Raw genomic sequence first — 20,044 nt, 5'->3', positions numbered from 1 at the left:
GCTATGGACAACAAAGTGATCCTGTTTCTGCTTCTACTGCGACATGAGTTCATCCATTCCCACAGTAAACTGTGGGAATCATGAACATCCATTCTCACAGGAAACTGCTGTGAGGGTTCTGCTCTGCAAGGGACAGCTGCTTTTGAAGGTTTTGTGTGCATAAAAGTGCATGGCTGACAGCTCAGTGCTTCTCAAGCCAGGAAGGATATTTTGTAAAGCCCCTGCGTCTTCTGTGCCTCCTGCATTATCACCAAAATGGGGCACCACTAGGGGAAGGGGCTGGAATTCTGTGTTTAGTGAAAATCTACTCAAGGCATACTTTGGAGCAGAACAGTATCTTTAATACCACATATCACCCAGTGCATGGCAAAAAGTACAATTTTGATGAACCACTGAATGCTCCCCTACACACTGCCCGGTAAAAAAAAAAAAAAAAAAAAAAAAAAAAAAAAAGTCGTAATCATCCCATTTATCCCATTTTAAGGTAATCTTTCAGAGGGGGAACTACCCACACCATGGGTGTGCTGTACCAGTTGCCCCAGGGTACTGCTGCGCTGGGCAGCGCCCTCATTCCTGCGTTTGCAGCGTCCATCACTCGGTACTTCGACCCCGCGGCGCTGCCCGTGTTGCTAGCGGGCCACACAAGGCTCTGTCCTGTCCCTAGTCTGCTGGCAAATGACCTTCCAGTGCCCTCCCACCTCGGTCAGGCCAAGCGGAGGACCCGAGGGTTTGAGTGAAGGATTACTCGCCCCCTCCGGCTGCCCTGCGGAAGCAGCAGCTCCCTGCAAATCCTTCCAAACTTCCTAGCAGCTCTCCCTGCCGCCTCTCTCTCCAGCCCTGCCCCGCTGCATCTCTCCAGTAATCAGCGGGGCTGGATCTGCCCCCCCATCGCCCCCTGAGGCTCATTCCGTCCCGCTCCGCGCCCGCGGGCGGTGCATCCTGCGCCGGAGTGCCAGCAGCGGTACTCACCGCGGTACTCACAAGCCGCTGCCGCTCCGCCGCCGCCGTGCCCCTCCGGCGGGTTTGGGGTGGTTTTGTTCCTTCTTGTACTTTCAGTTTGTGCACCTCCAGGCCCGGAGGGGGGCGGGTGCTGGGCCAGCGCTGCGCGGGGCGGCGCGCATCCCGCCTCCCTCCGCCCACCGCGCTGCGGGGCGGCTGTGGGGGACTCTCTTAGGAGTCCCCACGGCCCCGAAGGGGCAGCTCGGTCGGGGAATCGGCCTAAGAGCGCCATCGCTTCCACTCCGCACTGCGCTTACTGTAAGTCCCGCGCTGAAAGACCGCCCCCCCCCCCAAAATAAGTCCGACGCTGTCACTGATATCTATGCAGTTGGCATAACTGCGCTCTTTGCGTTTTGGTTTGGTTTGGTGCTTTCTGCAACACTGCCGTTATTTTGGCGGGTGCGATCCTGACGAAGACTTGGATTGACTGCATCCAGCCTGTCAGGAACAACAACGCGTCACGGAAGCAGGGAAGCCCTGAGGCGTCCGCGGAGGGTCCTGCGCAGCCATCGGCACGCAGTCCTGTCTGACAGATCGGTTTTCCAGGGGTTGGGCCCCTCTTTGGCATTTGCTATTTGTAGTGAAAGGTATTTACTCTGAAAGGCTGGTTCTGCTGGCTCGGGGTAGAACCCGTGTTTATCCACTCGATACAGACACACAAGCCATACATGTTTGTATTTACAGCATGAGATACCCAATACCTACATGCTTCTTCATATGTACGTGTATCTATCTACAAGCATCTGGGAAGTGCCGTATCTGCTGCCTCTAACCCAGATGTGGCAGGCAGAAGTGCAAGGGGGTGGTTACCTGGGGGAGCAGAGGGCGGAAGAATCTCAGGGGGACAGAGGAATACCTGATGTGCCTCCATTGAAACGCATGAGTGGCGTAAGTTGCACAAATGTACACACAGCTCATCTTACTGTGCAGTGAGTCATGCCTGCAGCCTTCTCAAGGGGCTCACCGGGGTACCCAGCGGACAACCTGGCAGCGTAAGTGCCCCCTGCCATGCTAGCTCTCTCCCTTTCCTCCATAGCTGTGCTTGCCTGCACCCCATTTGGAGCAGCGCACACATCTTGCTGCACATGCTGCACCTTGGAGCTCTGGTTTCTCTCTGAGCTACCAGGTTCCTCCTAAAATGACAACTCAGAACTAGCACTGAAGTGCTGGGATGTGACAGATATGTTTATCCTCCACTCCTTTGTTTAGCACTTCATCACAGCTCCCATCCTATTTGTTGCTTCCTTCCAAAGCTGCTGGAGTCATATTTTAAGTAGAAGCTGTAGGTGTCGTTTTAATATTCTCTGTGACATGTGGTTACAGATCTTAGACCTGAAACATGAACAATATCCATTCGCTCTAGAGCCAGGAGGCATGCAGCAAGAACCTCCAAGTATTACTTTGTAAAGCAGATCCATGCTAAAGCAGACTCCTGCTTTTACAGGCCTGGCTGAGGCTTCCATAGTGACCCAAGGCTGAGAGGATTAAAGCTAACCTGCCACAGTAAGCTCAGTGAATTAAACTGAGTGGTTGAAGATGGATCAGAAGCCTGATACAGTTGATGGAAGTATTTGCTGTGATCCCACTGGGGTTTGGTCTAGCCTGTCATTTAAAAATTCAGTTATATTCAAATCTTCCAAGCTTCCTCAGTTGGCAGACTCCTAAGTTTCCTCTCACGAGGATACAACTTGCTTGTAACATGCTTCAGCTTCCTGCTGCTGCTTGCTCTTCTCAGTTTTTATCCCTCAAGCTGTCCATAGACTGCAACAACCCACAGGTTCAGACTGAAAATGCAGATAGCTATTCTATCTGCTGTTCCCACCATGCCATCAGCAAGGTATTCTTCGTCCAGCTCCATCCAGTGGTTGGCATCAGAGAAGCTCACTTCTGTTTCTTGTCCTCTTATGCCACTCTGAGGAAGTTTAAGTTCCTATTACAGGATCTGACCTGTCCGTCATCCATGTTAAATGGCTGGTAAAGATGATGCCAGCGTAAGCAATGCCAATGTCAGATGATTATATGTTGGTTCTAGAATAAAGCATGACCAAAAAATCTCCAAATTTTCATTCAAGCAGCAGAGCTTAATAAACCAGATTTCTTAAAGATCTGTGTCTCAAGTGCCCTCTGCCCATGGAGAAGGCTGCTGGTATCCAACAAATTCACAATGCAGCCTTTCTCTCCGCAGGTCAGGAACATGGATTTTCTGCTCTGTCTCTGACAAAACATGAGCCTTTGAGGTTTCTCTCATTCATATGTGCACCTTTCCTCTGATCTGCTTATAATATACCTGATTTCTTTTTGGGCCCACCTTAGTTGTATCTCTCTCTTTTTTTTTTTTCTTTTTTTTTTTTTTTTCAGAATGTTCAGCATCTTTTAACTTTTTCCTTTTACTTATGTACTTCTGGTTATACTCTCTGTCTCCAGGCACATCTTTCTCCACTTTCTTTCTGTTCTATACACAGTTCTATATTCCGAAGCAACCTTTCAGTAGATTGCTCTGTTTTTTCCCCTCCATTATATTGTCATAGTCTATATTACTGTAATACCCAGAGGCACCAGCCAAACTGCGCTCCAAACAGTCACTGTAGTAACATCCCAGCAGAAACAAATGAAGTCCCCAAGCTCACCATTAAAATAGACAGGGCAGAAAAAAGGAAGAGAGGCAACAAAAGTGCAGATGTCAAGTGACTTCCAAATAGTGGCAAATCTGCTCAGTGACAGAACCTGTGGCCCAATTCTTCCTTGTCCTGGATCCTGTGTTTGGATTTGCAGCTGTGCACTTATACTCCCTCATAGTTGGTCTGGCACCATTCTTCTTTCCATAAGGTCATTGTAAAACACAGGATATACTTACAGCCCTTTCAACTTGAGCACCCCAGAATTAAAGACTTTAACTCTTTCCACCATACATGGAATGATTTCCCGCCTCCACAGATGTACAGCACAAATGGAGATGTATGCAGGGCCCCTCCTGCACATGTGCTCTGCCTGTCTCTAACCCTCCCTTCTCTTAAGCACCCCAGTATGCCCTGGATTACCAACCTGTAGTGCTGGGTCTGAAGCTTACCCTAATGACTATCTCCAGCTCAGCTGCTTTGTCCTGCTAACCATCACTTTAGATAATCTGCCTTCTCCAATGTCACCTACAGGTCACAACTGACTGTTTCAAAGCCTCCTCTAATTTCACCTTTCACAGAGACCAGATTCCCCATCAGAAAGCTTGTCTATAGTATGGTGCCATTTTGTGAGTTTCCATGGGGGAGGAAGCACAGCTCACCGTGCCTGCAGCGCCTTAGCACCAAAGCATCAGTAATGCCAGGGACCTGCTCTTTGTAGTGCTGTAACTTTCCACCTCTGCTGCTGTGGAAGCATTTCCCAGAGCTTCTGTTGTGGGGTTCTGGAGAATGCACATCCCAAATTACAGTTTGATTGTAGCCCTCTCCATCATGTGACCCGGAAGAAGAATGATTTTTAAAGGGGCCCTGAGCAACAACAAGCCTTTGAGCAAATTAAACGAGAGAGAGTTCATGAAGTAGCCCTTGGACCAGTCCAGACCAGGCCAGATGTAAAAAATGTGCTCTACACTGCAGCTGGGGAGAATGGTCCTACCTGGAGCCTCTGGCAGAAAGCTCCAGGGGAGACTCGAGGTCGACCCCTCAGCTTTTGGAGTCAGGGATACAGAGGATCTCAGGCCAGCTGAACCCCAACTGGCAGCCTATGATGGGTTTGAGCTGCTTTGGAAGTGATGGGCACTGAAGCACAGCTCCTCCTGGCACCCCAGTTGCCCGTTCTGGGCTGCATGTTCAAAGGCAGGGTTTCCTCTACACATCATGGAACCAATGCTACATGGAGTAAATGGGTTGTACTGATCACACAACGATCTCAAATAGGAAATCCCAGTCATTCAGGAGCCCTAGATATCATCATGGACTGGCCAGAGGGCAAAGATTTTGGAATGTCACCAGAGGAGGAGGTGATGCGTGCTGAAGAGGGCCCACCATACAATAAACTGTCAGAAAGTGAGAAGCAGTATGCCTTGTTTGCTGGTGGGAAAGCATCAGAGATGGAAGGCAAATGCATGGAGCCCCCTGCGACAAGTTGCAGAAACTGCTGATGGAGAGGGTGAATCGAGTCAGTTTGCCGAGGTGAAAGCCATCCAGCTGGCCCTGGACATTGCTGAACGAGAAAAGTGGCCAGTACTTTACCTCTATACTGACTCATGGGTGGTGACAAATGCCCTGTGGGGGTGGTTGAAGCAATGGAAGCAGAACAACTGGCAACGCCGAGGTAAACCCATCTGGGCTGCAGCACTGTGGCAAGATATCGCTGCCCAGGTGCAGGACCTGGTGGTGAAGGTACACCATGTAGATGCTCATGTACCCATGAGGGAACTGGGGAACACCAGAACAACCAACAGGTCAATAAAGCTGCTAAGATTGAAGTGGCTCACATGGACTTAGATTGGCAACATAAGGGTGAATTATTTTTAGCCTGGTGTGCCCATGGCACCTCAGGCCATCAAGGCAGAGATGCAACATATAGATGGGCTCGTGATCAAGAGGTGGACTTAACAATGGACACTATTGCCCAGGTTATTCATGAATGTGAAATGTGCTGCAATTAAGCAAGCCAAGCTGTTAAAGCCTCTTTGGTATGGAGGATGATGGCTGAAGTACAAATATGGGGAGGCCTGGCAGATTGACTGTATCACACTGCCACCAACCCGCCAAGGCAAGCGCCATGTGCTTACCATGGAGGAAGCAACCACTGGGTGGCTGGAAACATACGCTGTGCCCCATGCCACTGCCCGGAACACTATCCTGGGCCTTGAGAAACAAATATTGTGGCAACACTGCGCCCCAGAGAGAATTGAGTCAGACAATGGGACTCATTTCCAGAACAACCTTGTAGACACTTGGGCCAAAGAGCATGGCATTGAGTGAGTATATCACATCCCCTACCATGCACCAGCCTCTGGGAAAATCGAGCAGTACAATGGGCTGTTAAAAACTACACTGAGAGCAACGGGTGGGGGAAGTTTCAGGCATTGGGATACACACTTACCAAGGCCACCTGGTTGGTCAACACCAGAGGATCTGCCAACAGGGCTGGCCCAGCCCAGTCAGAACTTTTACATACTGTAAAAGGGGATAAAGTTCCTGTGGTGCACATAAAGAATGTGCTGGGGAAGGCAGTCTGGGTTATTCCTGCTTCAGGTAAAGGCAAACCCACTCCTGGGATTGTTTTTGCTCAGGGACACGGATATGCCTGGTAGGTAATGTGGGAAGATGAGAAAGTCCAGTGTGTACCTCAAGGGGATTTGATTCTGGGGAAAAACAGCCAATGAACTCAATTATATGCTGCTGCCTGCTATATAACACTTTCATAGCCCATCAGCTAAATGCCCATCTCCGCTACTCTGGGCTTGGAAAAGAAGGTGTGTGCTGTCATTATCACTACCAGAGAATAAAGTCGTGGAAAAAGCAGGCAGCAGCAGCAGCAGGAGTCTCCCAGTACTGTCCTTAGGTCACCATTGACTGACCTGACTTCCCCCAGTGACCCCCGCAACAAAGAATGAACTTTGATGAGACCAGACAAGCTCAGCAGTGACCAGATGAGTTCAGCGGTGCTGTCAGCAGGCAACAACCCAGCACTGCACACTGTCTTTCCTGCCCTGAAAGGCTGTCGTGACAGATGAAGTCTGACATCATGGTCTGAACTAATTCAGAAAACTTTCTAGGGACGGTCCGTGGACCAAGGAATGATATCTCTTTGTGTGTGCATATATGTATGCATATTAATATATGTATGTGTGTATATATATATATATATATATATATATATATATATATAGGACAAAATTGTAATGTATTGGGAAATGTGGGACCTGAGTATGACGTGAACGTTATGGAATGACAGGTGGATACTGTCCTGGGTTCAGTTGTAACAAGCAGAAGCTGGTGGACTTTTTCATCCACTTCATGGAGGAGATTGACTAGGAGATTGGTGAGATGAAGCTGTCTGTCAACAGCAGGGCACACGTTGTGGTCGAGGAATTCCTCAAGAACATGAGGCTCTGAAATAAGAGGAGGCAGATCTCTCATGTTGGGATATCTGGAGTGGGCTGTGGGGCTCCAAGCCAGCGTGGGCCTTGTGCCCAGTGTCCCCAGTCCCACCTGTGGGGACAGCAGTGCCATTGTGCCCAAGACCCTCTTGGGGACAGGGTGGAAGGACGCCCAGGGGTGCTTGTGCCCCCTTTGCTTGGGAAGTGCTGGGTTTGGGATCCCCAAAGCACACGAAAAGGGGCAGCAGCCGTGGTGATGCGGCCCTAGGGCGCTGAGGCACACAGGGACTCACAGCCGCCTCTCTTCTCTTGCCGTGCAGTTCCCCGGGGCCAATGGAACGCCTGGGATGGGCATGGAAAGCCGGGGCCCATGGAACGTCGGGCGGGGGATGGAGGGGGGGAGCGCATGGAATGCCCGGGGCCGTGGATCGCCCGGAGTCCTAGGGGAGCGCCATGGCAATCGAAAACAGAGAGGGAGGACCCGGCGATGGGGTCAGAACCTGTGGTGGAGGGAGTGGCCTAAAAAGAGGAGATAAATTGGCTTGTACGGCGCTGGGGAGGGGAGGCACCAAAGGAGTTGGGAGGAGCCTCTGGATGCGGAGCACGAAAGCGTTTGAGGGTCGGGGGGGTGTCTCGATATGAAAAGGATCAAGAAAGGGTGCTGGGAGGTTGGGGGGCGACACACATGACGCTGCGGGACTGGTGCTTGGGGCCAGCACGGTGGCTGGGGCTGGTGCACGGGTTGAGGGGGTCCATGTGCTGGACCCCACCTCGGTGCCCAGGGGGAGAATGGACACGCTTGGTGCCTGGGGGATGCAAACTCACACGCAGGCTATTGCTGTTGGGTCACTCTCTCGTTGGCACACAGACCATCCCAGCCTAGCTGAGGGAGAGGGGCGACTGCCAGAGTAGAAGCTGCTCCTGCTGTTGTTGGGGGGCCGAGTGGGGCCTTTGGGCCCCGTATGGCACCCCTGGGGGGTGTAGAGCAGCCGGGACATGAATCTCTCTGACCTTGTGCATGCTGTGCTAAGCAGACGCGTCTTGGGCAGCCAGAAGCACAAAGGTGGGTGCTTTCACCCCCTGCCCTGCTGTCCCCCCCTGCCACGGGCTGGGGATATGAGGAAGTGACTCAGCCTGGCTTGTCCTTGACACCTGCTGCCAGCACCAAGCAGCAGCACTCCATCAACACGGAGCTGCTGAGGAGGGCCAGGCAGCACGTGGAGACAGCCGTCAAGGTGGGAGCCTGATTACAAACACACACACCAACATGCCATGGACATGTGTTTATTGCACTTGCGTCCCTCCCCAGGAGAAGATGTTCTCGGCGCAGTGTCCCTACCCCATCACCCACAAGCTGCTGCAGGCATGGGAGCTGAGTAGAGAAGATCTCCAGCACTGTCAGGGTGGGCATCCACTCCGGCCAGCAGCAGGAGACCCAGAAACTGCTGGACGAGGAGGAGGAAGAGGGCGGTGGTGATGAGCAGTGGGAGGCAGAGCTGCATCCAGAGCCAGGGTTGGCATCCTGCTGGCCTCAGCCCTCCTGAGGAGGAGGAGGAAGAGGAGGAGGAGGCCCACTGGTATGATGAGGAGACCTATGGCATCCATGACATGATGGTTAGTGGAGAGGGACAGAGCTGAACACCGCAGGGCACAGCCTGGGCTGTGCAGTGAAATAGAAAAATATAGGCTGAAATATAATCTATTATAAGTAAGTAAATTAGTCCTGCTTAGTGATCATCTTTGTATAAGACAAATGATCATAGCTGACATAGTTCTAGGGCCTTGTAACCTTCTCCAAAATTTATGGTAATAAAAACAATGTGTAGATAAAGATTATCTAAAACTAGCAGATGTTCAGGATGAGTTGTAGCTGAGTTAACTGATAAGTAGAAGGATGGGGAGAAATCATTCAATTATGTGAGTGGTGTTACTAAACTACTTAAGCTGGAGTAAGCATTTACCTACTGAGCATGCTTCAAAGACTGCCAAGACGAAAGTTCAAGCAACAGCCAAAAGTGATGAAGATTGTTGGAAAAAGTAAACGACCCCCAAAGACCACTACCACATTTTGTGCACATGCAGGAGAAACTGTCTAGAAGAATGATGTTATACATAAGTAACCTCATGAATATGTATGCACGTACTGAATATGTATGCTTAGTGACTATATAAGGAAGGCTGGTTTAGCAATTTGGAGAGACACGCTAGGAGGAGCTATCCCCCGTGTCTCCTGGAGCCCCAGTAAAGAATACCTGCTTGTCAAACTTTGTTGGTGACTTTGTTCCTGGAGATTTCTCCGAATCAGCGGTGAGGGTGGGATGGGGCGGGCACCGGTTTAGAACCGGTGGAGCTCCTCGGTGACACAATGGCAGCCGGACATGGAGGAGAGGCAGGAGCATTCCCTGTGGGATGTGACAGCTCTAAGCCCCATAGAGGGGGGAATAGCACCCCCTGAGCCCCCCGGCACTCTCTCAGCCGTACCTGGCAGGAGCCTTCACCACGTGGAGCTCGGCGGAGAGACCCACGCGCCATCGCAGCGCCGGCAGCAGCATGGCCAGGCTCAGCTCCGCGGGGCGCCCTGGGACGGGGAGGGTCAGCACACACTGGGACCACCCAAAATCGATACCCCCCCCTCAGTTCTTGTACCCCCCATCCCACATTCACCCAGCACAGGCAGGCCGGGGTGTTTGCTCAGCACCAGCACAGCTGGTGAGGGGATGCGGGTCAGGACGTGGCCTCCCCCCGGATCGTCCCTGTTCCCCCTCTTCCTGTTCCCCTTGGTACGTTCCCGGTGCACCACAGAGGCCTCCAGCAGCCCCAGCGTCCCCGATGGGCTGCGTGGCTGCTTCCATCTGTGGGGTGTGGAGCCGGGGGGGTACGAGTGGAACAACCGTACCCCTGGTTGTGGGACAGCCACCCTGGTCAAGTGCTGGTGGTCACTGCCCTGGGTTCAGCAGTAGCAGTCATTTTCCTCCTTAGTAGCTGGTGCAGTGCTGTGTTTTTGATTTTAGTCTGAGAACAGCGGTGGTAACACACTGATGTTTTAGTTGTTGCTGAGCAGTGCTTACCCCAATCAAGGACTTTTTAGTCTCATGCTCTGCCAGTGAGGAGGGACACTGGAAGCCAGGGGAAAGCAGAGACAGGACACCTGACCCAAACTAGCCAAAGGGGTATTCCATACCACAGCACGTCATGCCCAGTATATAAACTGGGGGCAGTTACCCAGAAGGCCCAGATCACTGCTCAGGTCGGGCTGAGTATTGGTCAGCGGGTGGTGAGCAATGGCATTGTGCATCACTGGGGTTCATTGTTTTCTTTTCCTCTTTTAGTTTCATATTCACTCCCCTTTTTATTTCCATTATCGAGGGGGAGTGATTACCGGCTGGGCTTAAACTACAACAGCTTCCCGTAGCATCAGTCCAGTGCTGTTGGATGCATGATTTCGCAACTGCAAACCCCAGTATTGGTGTGAGAATCACTGAACGGTTTGCGTTGGAAGGGACCTTAAACCTCATCTAGTTCCAGCGCCTACCATGGGCAGGGACACCTTGCACTAGACCAGGTTGGTCAAAGGCGCAGGTCTGCCTCAGGGCACGGCCTGACCCAGTCTCCCGCCGCCTGACCCGGTTCGTTCCCGTGGGTGAAAGCTCCTCAGGGTGCAGTCCGGCCCTTGGGCGCTGCCGGTACGGCCAGGCCCCGGCCGCCGGATGGGCCCCGCTCGGCCTCCGCACCCCGGGAGGCGCTGTCGAGCCGCGCGACTGCTCTGGCCCCGCCGCCGTGCCCGCCTCGATGGTTCCGATCAGGTCCCGGAAGCAGCAGTGAGGTGATGGCGGCTGATGGGCCGATGGCGGCTAATGGGCCGGTGGCGGCGGCGGCGGAGCTGCAGACGGAGGGCGAGGTCGGTGGCGAGGTCTGTGGCGAGGTCGGTGGCGATGCGGAGGGCGACTTTGGGCAGCTGCTGGAAGAGGAGGAGGACGTGGAGGACGCCGGCTATGTGCTCTACAGGTACGGCTGCTCCCCTCACAAGACCACAGCGTCGCCGGCGGGAGCAGAAGGCCTTGAGGGGACAAACGTGAAAAGCGTCGGGTGTCGCGTCCTGCTCGGACCCGTGGCAGCCTGCGGGCGGGGTGGGTGGTCAGTCCCTTCCCTCCCCCAGGTTGTGCTGCCATTAGGCTCTGATCCCGTCACATATGTCAGCACCTCCTTTACTTCTTTATATGCTCCTCTCTGTTGCAGACAATAGAATCATAGAGCCAAGTAGGTTGGAAAAGACCTTTAAGATCATCAAGTCCAACCATTACCTCAGGATTGCCAAGGCCTCCACAAAACCATGTCACTGAGGGCCTCATCTACACATTGTTTGAGCAATTCCAGGGTCGGTGATTCCACCACTTCTCTAGGCACCCCGTTCCAATGCCCGAGCACCCTCTCTGTGAAGAAATTGTTCCTAAATCCAATCTACACCTTCCCTGGCGTACGTTGAGGCCATTTCATCTTGTTAGTTGGGAGAAGGGACCAACCCCACCTCACTAAAACCTCCTTTCAGGTAGTTGTAGAGAATGATAAGGTCCCCTCTGAGCCTTCTGTTTTCCAGACTAAACATCCCCGGTTCCCTCAGCCACTCATAAGACTTGTGCTCCAGGCCCTTCACCAGCTTCATTGCCCTTCTCTAGACCCACTCCAGCAACTCAGTGTCTCTCTTATAGTGAAGGGCCAAATAACATGGTGACAATAATAGTGAACTTTTTGAACGGGGATGTGTTACTATGCATAGATTTGTGCCTGTAGAGGTTTAAGTAGCATTTTGTCCTTTTTAGAAGCATTGGAAAGAAAAAAAAAAACAAACATGTATTAACAGGGACAGGAAGGAATGGGCAGATATTGAACCAATCCCTCAAAATGATGGGCCAAATCCTGTTGTTCAGATCATCTACAGTGAAAAATGTAAGTTTTAAATACGTTCTACAATCACAACTTTAGAGTGGCTAAATTTGTACCTGTCTTTAGCGTTGTTAAAGCAAGATTTCTCATTTTGGATAACAAACCTCCTAGAGCAGTACTGTGAAGAAATTATTGTTTATTATGTAATAGTGGTTGTGTGTGATGTTTTCACCAAACATGTCTGAAATTGGATCTTCACCTGAGATGTTAATAGCCAAAGTTTTATTTTAAAATCATACAACTGAAGAGGTCTGGTTCACATAATAAGGCGTTTCTAGCCCACAAATAGCAAAGGAATATGTGAAGCTCTCACATCTGGGCAAATAGCGTAAGTAGCAAGGAACTTTTCTGATTGTTTTGGATGCTATTCAGGTGGTGTACTTTTAAGATACTTTTGCAGCTTTTCAGTATACTAATACCATTTAGTAGTGCTGTCAGAGTAGTATGTAGCTGTCATTTTAAAGATGTATATTTAAAGTACAAAAAATAGGAAGTAACGTCAAAAGATTACTAACTTTACCCCCTAATCAGGCCATTGTTTCATAGCCTTGGATAAGATGCTCCTATTTATTTAGTTCGAGACGTCTATGATTACTTCCGGGCTGTTCTCCAGCGGGATGAGCGAAGCGAAAGAGCCTTCAAACTAACAGCAGATGCCATCGAGTTAAATGCTGCAAACTACACGGTATGGTAAGTGATAATTTTGGGATTATTTCTACCATTAGTTGATTGCTGCCCTTTTATGTCTTTAAAAAATGTGTTAGTCTAATCAGGGCATGACAGAGAAGTGGTGTCGACTTCCAGTGAGCTTCTGAGGAAAGCCGTTATTCAGTCTCATTTTGATTCAGTGGTTTTCATGCATTTGGCTTTGAGAATATTACCAGTCAGGTCAGGATTAGCTGCAAAAAGAACTTTGTTTTAAAACAGATCTGGTAATGTGGCCTTGGCAGGATGCTGAAAATGCCTCCAGTTGGTTTCAAGAGTCATAAAGCCATGACAACTACTTTATCTTACTAAATAGAATCATCGAATCATAGAATAGTTAGGATTGGAAAGATCACCTAGTTCCAACCCCCCCTTGCCATGGGCAGGGACACCTCACACTAAACCATGTTACCCAAGGCTCTGTCCAGCGTGGCCTTGAACACCACCAGGGATGGAGCATTCACAATTTCCCTGTGTATGCTTACTAAGTAGAGCATTTTAGAAGATCTGTCAGGTAATGTGCAATTAGGTAATGAACAAATAGTGAATTTATAATATTCAGAGTAGGACCTTTTAACTCCTGAATGCTAGCAAGTACCTCTTGTATGACTTTATTCTGCTAACTTGCATAAAATCAGAAAGTTTACATTATTTTAAGCACATAAGCCATAGTTTCTGTGAGGATAAGACTAGTGTGGGTAGTCAGAGATTGAAACAGGATTTCTGTGATCTCAGGTAACATACTGTTGTAACCAGTTGTATTCCAGTTCTCTGCTGTTTGATAATTGAATGGCCTTTAGCAGAACTGGATAGCGTTTTGCACTCTTTTTAAGTCAGTATCTATTAGAAGTACTGTGAATAAAGGTTCTTCTGTGTCCTCCTCTGGGAATTTTAGCAAAGCCATGTTGCAGCATTCAAATGCTTGACTTTTATGCAGGCATTTCCGGAGAGTCCTCCTGCAGTCCTTGGGAAAGGATCTCCACGAGGAACTTAAGTATATTACAGCTATCATTGAAGATCAGCCAAAGAACTATCAAGTCTGGTAATACCATGTTTTCTTTTCAGTTCTGAATGTGTTTGTACATAGATTTTTGGGGTTTAAATTGCCCAGAATCAGTTGTGATCATTGATCCTAAAAGTTGTTAAGAGTTGCTTTCTGCATCTGCTTCAGTGGCAGTACTGGAAGATTTAAATGGGAGTTGCATCAGCATCACTGCCACAGTACTCTTTAACTGTTTGTTCTAAATATGTGATTATGACATGCTAAAAAGTCTGACAGATAAAAAAATTACTCATGAAAAGGCAAACAACAGATAGAAATGCGTGTGTTTCCTTTTATTGGCTTTTGGAGTTTGCTTATCTGTTGTTGGGTTTTGAAGTGAGGGGGAGAGTAGGCAGAACAGCTACATTGTGCTAAAGCAGATAAATTTGGCCATCAGTGTTAAAAGTGGAAATATGTTACTTCAAGTAAACATAGCTTATCAAAAAGGAGGTGACTGGCCAATGCGTGTACGTAGATAGAATCCATAACATTATAAGTCTACATTGTGTTTCTTAGAGCATGAAATGTTTTGGTTAGTATATATAATTTGAAGTATTTAATTTTTTTTCTAAGTAGTACAGTTGCCCTATGCTGTTTTAATACAGACGGTATGCTCACAAAAAAATTCAGACTATTCTAAAAATAGTTTCGGCCTCTTGTCATTAGGCATCACAGACGGGTGTTGGTAGAGTGGCTGCAGGATCCATCCCAAGAGCTTGAGTTCATAGCTGACATTCTTAACCAAGATGCCAAAAATTATCATGCTTGGCAACACAGACAGTGGGTTATTCAGGTATTGTATCTACAGAACTGTTGATTAAATAAATAACTTGCTCAGGTACTAGAGTTTTGCTTCTCAGATACAATCTGAATTGCATTTGGCACTTTGTTTCTAAGGCTAAAGGGGGGAAAACAATTGCATTTTACTGTGTGGTATTAACAATGAACTTGACTTTTAGAAACAAGTTCAAAAAGGCCTGTTGTTGGTTACTTACTTTTATCTGTGTGAGTTTAATAATGACATAATACCATTGTGTGCAACTGAATAGTGTAGTGTGTTCCTCATGTGTTGCAGAATGACTCTAAGAGCAGGACCATAGAGTTCTGGAGGACTGTGCAAGCAAGGCAGGGGGTGGCCCCCACAGGTGGATGGAGACCGGACCTGGGAGGAGAATGTGGAGGAAGCTGTGGGGGCTAACCAATACTGTTATGCCAAGAAGGAGTGGCTGAATACCACTCCTATATATGTGTGAACTGCATCACAAATGAATTAGAAGTTGCTTATCACCCATATTGGGTTGGCCTGTCTGCTTCTCCTCGCCGCTTACACTCATGCACCCTTTAATTTTTGTTAATTTCCTTTAAAAAGTTTGTGTATATAATGTTCAGAGAACTTGGGAGAAAGGAGAATGTATTAAAAAAAAAAAAACAGAAATATTTGGTTGTGATAATCTCTCTTTCTTCCCTTTCCATAGGAGTTCAAGTTGTGGGACAATGAACTGGAATATGTAGACCAGCTTTTGAGGGAAGATGTGAGAAACAACTCTGTTTGGAACCAGCGGCACTTTGTAATCTTCAACACTACAGGCTATGACGATCCAGCAGTTCTAGACAGAGAAGTCCAGTTAGTAACATTATGCATGCTCACATTAAGCATTCTTCATTACATGAAAACAAATCAACACTTTGGCAGTCTCTGTGGGCTTGTCTTTCCTGGGCTCACTGTCACAGATAGCAGATAAAGTGTTAGTGCATGTACTGATGTGTTCTGTACCACTGACTTGTGGAGTAGTACTGAAGCAAGCTATGCTTACTCCAGGCAAGCTATTCTCACGAGTCTGTCTTCCTGCCCTGCTGTTTATTGTGCAAAGAAAACTTCTGGCCTTTCTTAGTCAATGAGCGATAGTGGAGCAACCTGCAAGAAAATCTGTGTTGCTGGAACTACATAAACTTTGCTCTTCGTTAGTATTTTGCATCCTATCCCTAGAAAGCTTGGAAGGAGAGGCACTCTCAGTGTAGTACTGAGCAGCTGTTTTAGTAGTAATGATTTAAAGTTACCGTGGATGTGTATTGTAGGAGGAGGAATTGCCTTTTGTGAGGAACATAATGCAGCTGGGAAAAGAAAAGAGCTTTCAGGGGTATGTAGTCAGCATGAAGACAACTACTTATATTAGATGGCTTGTTTTAGGGAAAATGGGCTTTGGAAACTCTCAGAGTGGTATGTTTATAACTGAAGAGAAAATGGGCCTCTAGCCATCTGTTCTACTACTGTGGTGGCAAGGGAAGCTCTCTTCACATCCCAGACTGCTGATCAGGGTTGATGGTTGTGAGAAGTTTGTCTGAAGCGAAGAAGCAATGAAAAGAAGGTACTACAAATATTTGAGTGGTTCTTTATAAGTAAGAATGAGTCTCTGAATAGATCCATTGGTATGTTGCTCATAGAGGATCTCAGCCCACACCACCTTTCAGGCTTGCCTTTGCAAACTGCTGTGAGTTTTATTTCCAGTTTATAACTTTCCTGCAGATTAATAAATCTGAACCATTTCCATGACTTAGGCTTGGATGTTTCCATCTTTTTCTCTCCAGAGGCTAGATCTGACATCCTCCCTTGATCTAAGATCTTGATACATGGTGCTGTGTTCAGGATAATTGGATACCATTTTAAGAATCAGACTGTCTAAGGTTAAGACTTCCCTGATGTTATAGAACTGTAGTTGGGCTGGTTGTTGCTTGACATAGTGACTGCAGAAGATTAAAAAAGTATTAGGGTTGTGTTGGTGTTTTGGTTTGTTGTTTTTTTTTCTCAGCACTGCTTATAGAATTTTTTTATCAGTATCTGCTGTCTCTGAAAATCAGCTGAATGCCTGGTTATGCTGGGGAAGGGCAGAAGGTAAATGTTCTGCGAAGATTAAATGTGGCTTTGCAGCTGCATGGCAAATGCCTCTCATTGCTTTGGTTTTAAAGGAGTTGCCTAACTTTTACTTTTTAAGAACTACTGCAGAAGAGAGCATGAGGTGAAAGCTCAAGCTCTGCCTTCCTCTGTGTTTGCTCAAGTGCAACATCGTGAAAAATGTTCTGCAAGTAGATACAGAATATATAATGTGCAGTCGTATTAACATAGCTCACCCTCGGCTTCAATTGTGCTAGCCATTTTCAGTCCCTTGATATTTCTTATGAGGGCGCAAATTATTCTATCAGTTTACCAGGAGAGTACATCATGTTTGTTTCTTAGTGTGATTGCTCATAATTTTGAGAACTGTCTCATAATTGTATAAAATGCAGCAAATGGAACACTTGAGAATTTAAAACAGTTCTCATGAGGTTCTCTTTGAGACTTGTGGCGATTGTATGGCATGGCATTTTTTATCTATGGCCCAGCTGAGATGATCTGCAAAAAGACTCTGAAATACAGACTAGAGGGATGCATTTGGAAGCATCTGAGGGCATCGAGGTAATCTCTCACTCACTGTTAATGGTTGCATTCATCTTTTTCTCCAGATACACTCTTGAGATGATCACTGCAGTGCCACATAATGAGAGCGCTTGGAACTATTTAAAAGGGTAAGGCATCATTCTCTGTGGGCAAAGAGTATCTGTAGAAGCTATCTTATGCCTAGCTCTTAACTGGAAAGAGCTTGTTGCTGTTCATTCTAGTGTTGTGTTCTCAAGCAGGCAGGCAGAAACCTCCACAAGGGGTTAATATATTAATCTAGTTTCTCCATAACTTTCCACTAAGTATCTGGCCTTGTGACTCTTATCAGAGGATTGCAAGTACTCATGCTTTTAAGAACTTGACCTGTAATATTACTGCTTTCAAGAGCCTGGAATAAGAACTAATGACTATGCCTTCAGTATAATTTCTTTTCAGATGAGCGTAATTACAACATGAAGCTGTATTGTTGCTGAATGCTGCTTACTTTCTGCCTTACTTGTATTGGCACCCTTATTTCAAAACTGATCTCCACATAAAAGAGCCATAACCGAAATAAAATTCTTCACAGCATGTTTCCCAGTGTTATGTTTCAAGCCTTTTAACCTCTGTTTTAGGATTTTACAGGATCGTGGTCTTTCCCAGTATCCAAATCTATTAGAGCAACTGTTGAGCTTACAGCCCAGCCACAGTTCACCTTATCTGATTGCATTTCTTGTGGACATATATGAAGATATGCTTGAAAACCAGTGTGATAACAAGGAAGAAACACTAAACAAGGCATTAGAGGTATGTTTTGAGAATTTGGGTTTTTGTTTCTTATGCCATCTATTGTTCTCTTGTTTTATATCCCAACAAAATGGGATTGATTTTTTTAAATAAAACAGGTTACTTGTTAATCACTGGAGCTCTGTGAAGAGTTGAACATGAAAGCCAGATAATCAGAAGGGTCTGATGAATTTATCTATAGTTAGTAATTTGCCAGATAATCACTGTAAGCTTTCTTCACCTATTAGTAAACGAAAGGTTTCTAATACTGCCTGCAGAAGAAAGATGTTTCAACAATCGAGGTGTTGTTATGCTGCAAAGCTAGCATGGGATTACCTTCCTTCTCTGTGGGTTAGTGAATCTTGTTCTCAGAGTGTCTGTATCTAAAAAGAATCTCAGGAGCCCTTTGCACTTCTTAGCTCTTTCTAAGAAGGCTGGCAGAATTAGCCTAAAAGCCAGCAGGCAGTGGCAACATCAGTAAGGGTTGTCAGCACCATTTCCTACAGAGAATCTATGACTTCTAGCAGTGCTGTATATCTCCTTGTGCTTCATATCTGGGGAGCTTCTTGCAACTGTTTGCAGTGTAGTTTTTATAAAACCAATTTTCATTCACTGTACGACAGACTGAAATCTAATTAGAACTGCAGTTCTTGCCTGGAGTCTCTGTGTTCCAACATTGTTCATTCTCAGCATTTTTCCTTTTATTGTATTCCAGGACCAGAGTGTAAATAAGTGTAGTAGTATGTCCCAGATGCATATGCCTTTATACTATTGCACAGAGTTTGACTTCTTCATCTATTTAGGTATCAAAGCTCCTATTTCTCAAGTCTGGTTCACTGATTGAGGCAATGTCATCTGCATAAAAGAAGTGAATTGACTAGAACATTTGTAGATAGTATTCATACAATACAAATTTTACACAAAATGTTATGTGAGTAGAGTTGATTTCTGCTGTGCCTCACTGCACACCCAGATCAAAATAAAAATCAGAACAAGTAGAAGTATAGCACCAACTCTAACATCTTGTGAGAGAATGTTACTGACTTGCATGGAGAATCCTTTTATGACAGTCTGCTAATTGAGAAGCCACAACCAAGTATCTCCTGTCAGTCCACCAGAAGTACTGAAGATTCAAGAGCAGGATGTTCCACCTCTGCTTTGAATGAAGTGGTGTACAGCCTACTGGATCACTAAAAAAAAATAAAGCTGCTCAGGAAGTCAAAAGGATACTGTAGTATACTTCAGGCTGAATAGTCTGGGGTAGATGATGAGTGGTAGGCGTGGAAAGGAGTAATGGGGAAGCAGCTGCAACTGAAATAGGACTGGAGATATTTTTGTGCAGTTTTGTGTCAGATTACTTGACTACCAGGTGGAGTGGACATCAGTTTGAGGTCATCAGACAGTTGCAAATGGGGTTAATAAAACAATTGTTGCTGGAAAAGGTGTTTCTGTTACGGGCTGAACCATATATTGTATACATTTTATAAAGATAATTAAGGATTCTGTAAACTTTTGGTGTAACTCCAATCTTTCAATTTTCTTTTATAGTTGTGTGAAATTCTGGCTAAAGAAAAAGACACCATCCGAAAGGAATACTGGAGATACATTGGAAGGTCCCTTAAAAACAAGCACAGCTCGGGCACTGAACAGAGCACACTGACAGACAAGCAACAGTAACTGAACATGGGAGAAAATGGTGTTAAGTTCTCAAGCTGTTTTAAAGCAGTACTAAGCAGAGTTATCAACTATTTTAAAATCCAGAGTAGTATTTATAGTCCGGTGAAGACATACTGCAATAAAAGAGGAGTGCAGAGTGCTGTATAGTCTTCAGGTTGCTGCTGCTACTGGTGATATTTTTAGGTGCAGTCAGGAAATATATTAAGGCTTAATTATTGAAACGTACTAAATAAAGGTTTTATTTCCTAGTTATAGATATGTAATAACGTTAATAGCCATCTGTGGAAGTGTTCAAGGGCGATGGGGCTTTTAGCATCTTGATCTAATGAGAGGTATCCCCACCTCTGTGGCAGGAGGGCTGTAATTAGATGATCACTTAAGGTCCTTTCCAACCCAAGCCATTCTATGGTTCTGTGAT

At 46.8% G+C, this 20,044-nt stretch overlaps 1 protein-coding gene across 1 annotated transcript; it reads left to right on the top strand.

Moving 5' to 3' along the window:
* Nucleotides 1-10,907: 10,907 nt before the first annotated feature.
* Nucleotides 10,908-19,697, top strand: LOC130604657 (protein farnesyltransferase/geranylgeranyltransferase type-1 subunit alpha-like). Its single transcript, XM_057419374.1, has 9 exons — nucleotides 10,908-11,068; nucleotides 11,922-12,007; nucleotides 12,580-12,694; nucleotides 13,647-13,751; nucleotides 14,418-14,544; nucleotides 15,227-15,375; nucleotides 17,250-17,312; nucleotides 17,799-17,970; nucleotides 19,498-19,697. The coding sequence occupies exons 1-9, from the start codon at nucleotides 10,908-10,910 to the stop codon at nucleotides 19,624-19,626; spliced, it is 1,107 nt and encodes a 368-aa protein (XP_057275357.1). The 3' UTR covers nucleotides 19,627-19,697.
* The last annotated feature ends 347 nt before the right edge of the window (nucleotides 19,698-20,044 follow it).

This window comes from Pezoporus wallicus, unplaced genomic scaffold, assembly GCF_028554395.1.
Source record: "Pezoporus wallicus isolate ANWC-B61680 ecotype Strahan unplaced genomic scaffold, APGP_CSIRO_Pwel_v1 contig_7344, whole genome shotgun sequence".
Classification (NCBI taxonomy): domain Eukaryota; kingdom Metazoa; phylum Chordata; class Aves; order Psittaciformes; family Psittacidae; genus Pezoporus; species Pezoporus wallicus.
The sequence above is the reverse complement of the archived record's forward strand: the minus strand, read 5'-3'. Positions and strand labels throughout refer to the sequence as shown.

Coding starts and splice junctions, on each gene's coding strand:
- LOC130604657 (XM_057419374.1), top strand. CDS start 10,908: ATGGCGGCTAATGGGCCGGTGGCGGCGGCGGCGGAGCTGCAGACGGAG. Junction 15,376..17,249: donor GTTCTAGACAGAGAAGTCCA/GTTAGTAACATT, acceptor CTTTTTCTCCAG/ATACACTCTTGAGATGATCA. Junction 17,313..17,798: donor GCTTGGAACTATTTAAAAGG/GTAAGGCATCAT, acceptor CCTCTGTTTTAG/GATTTTACAGGATCGTGGTC.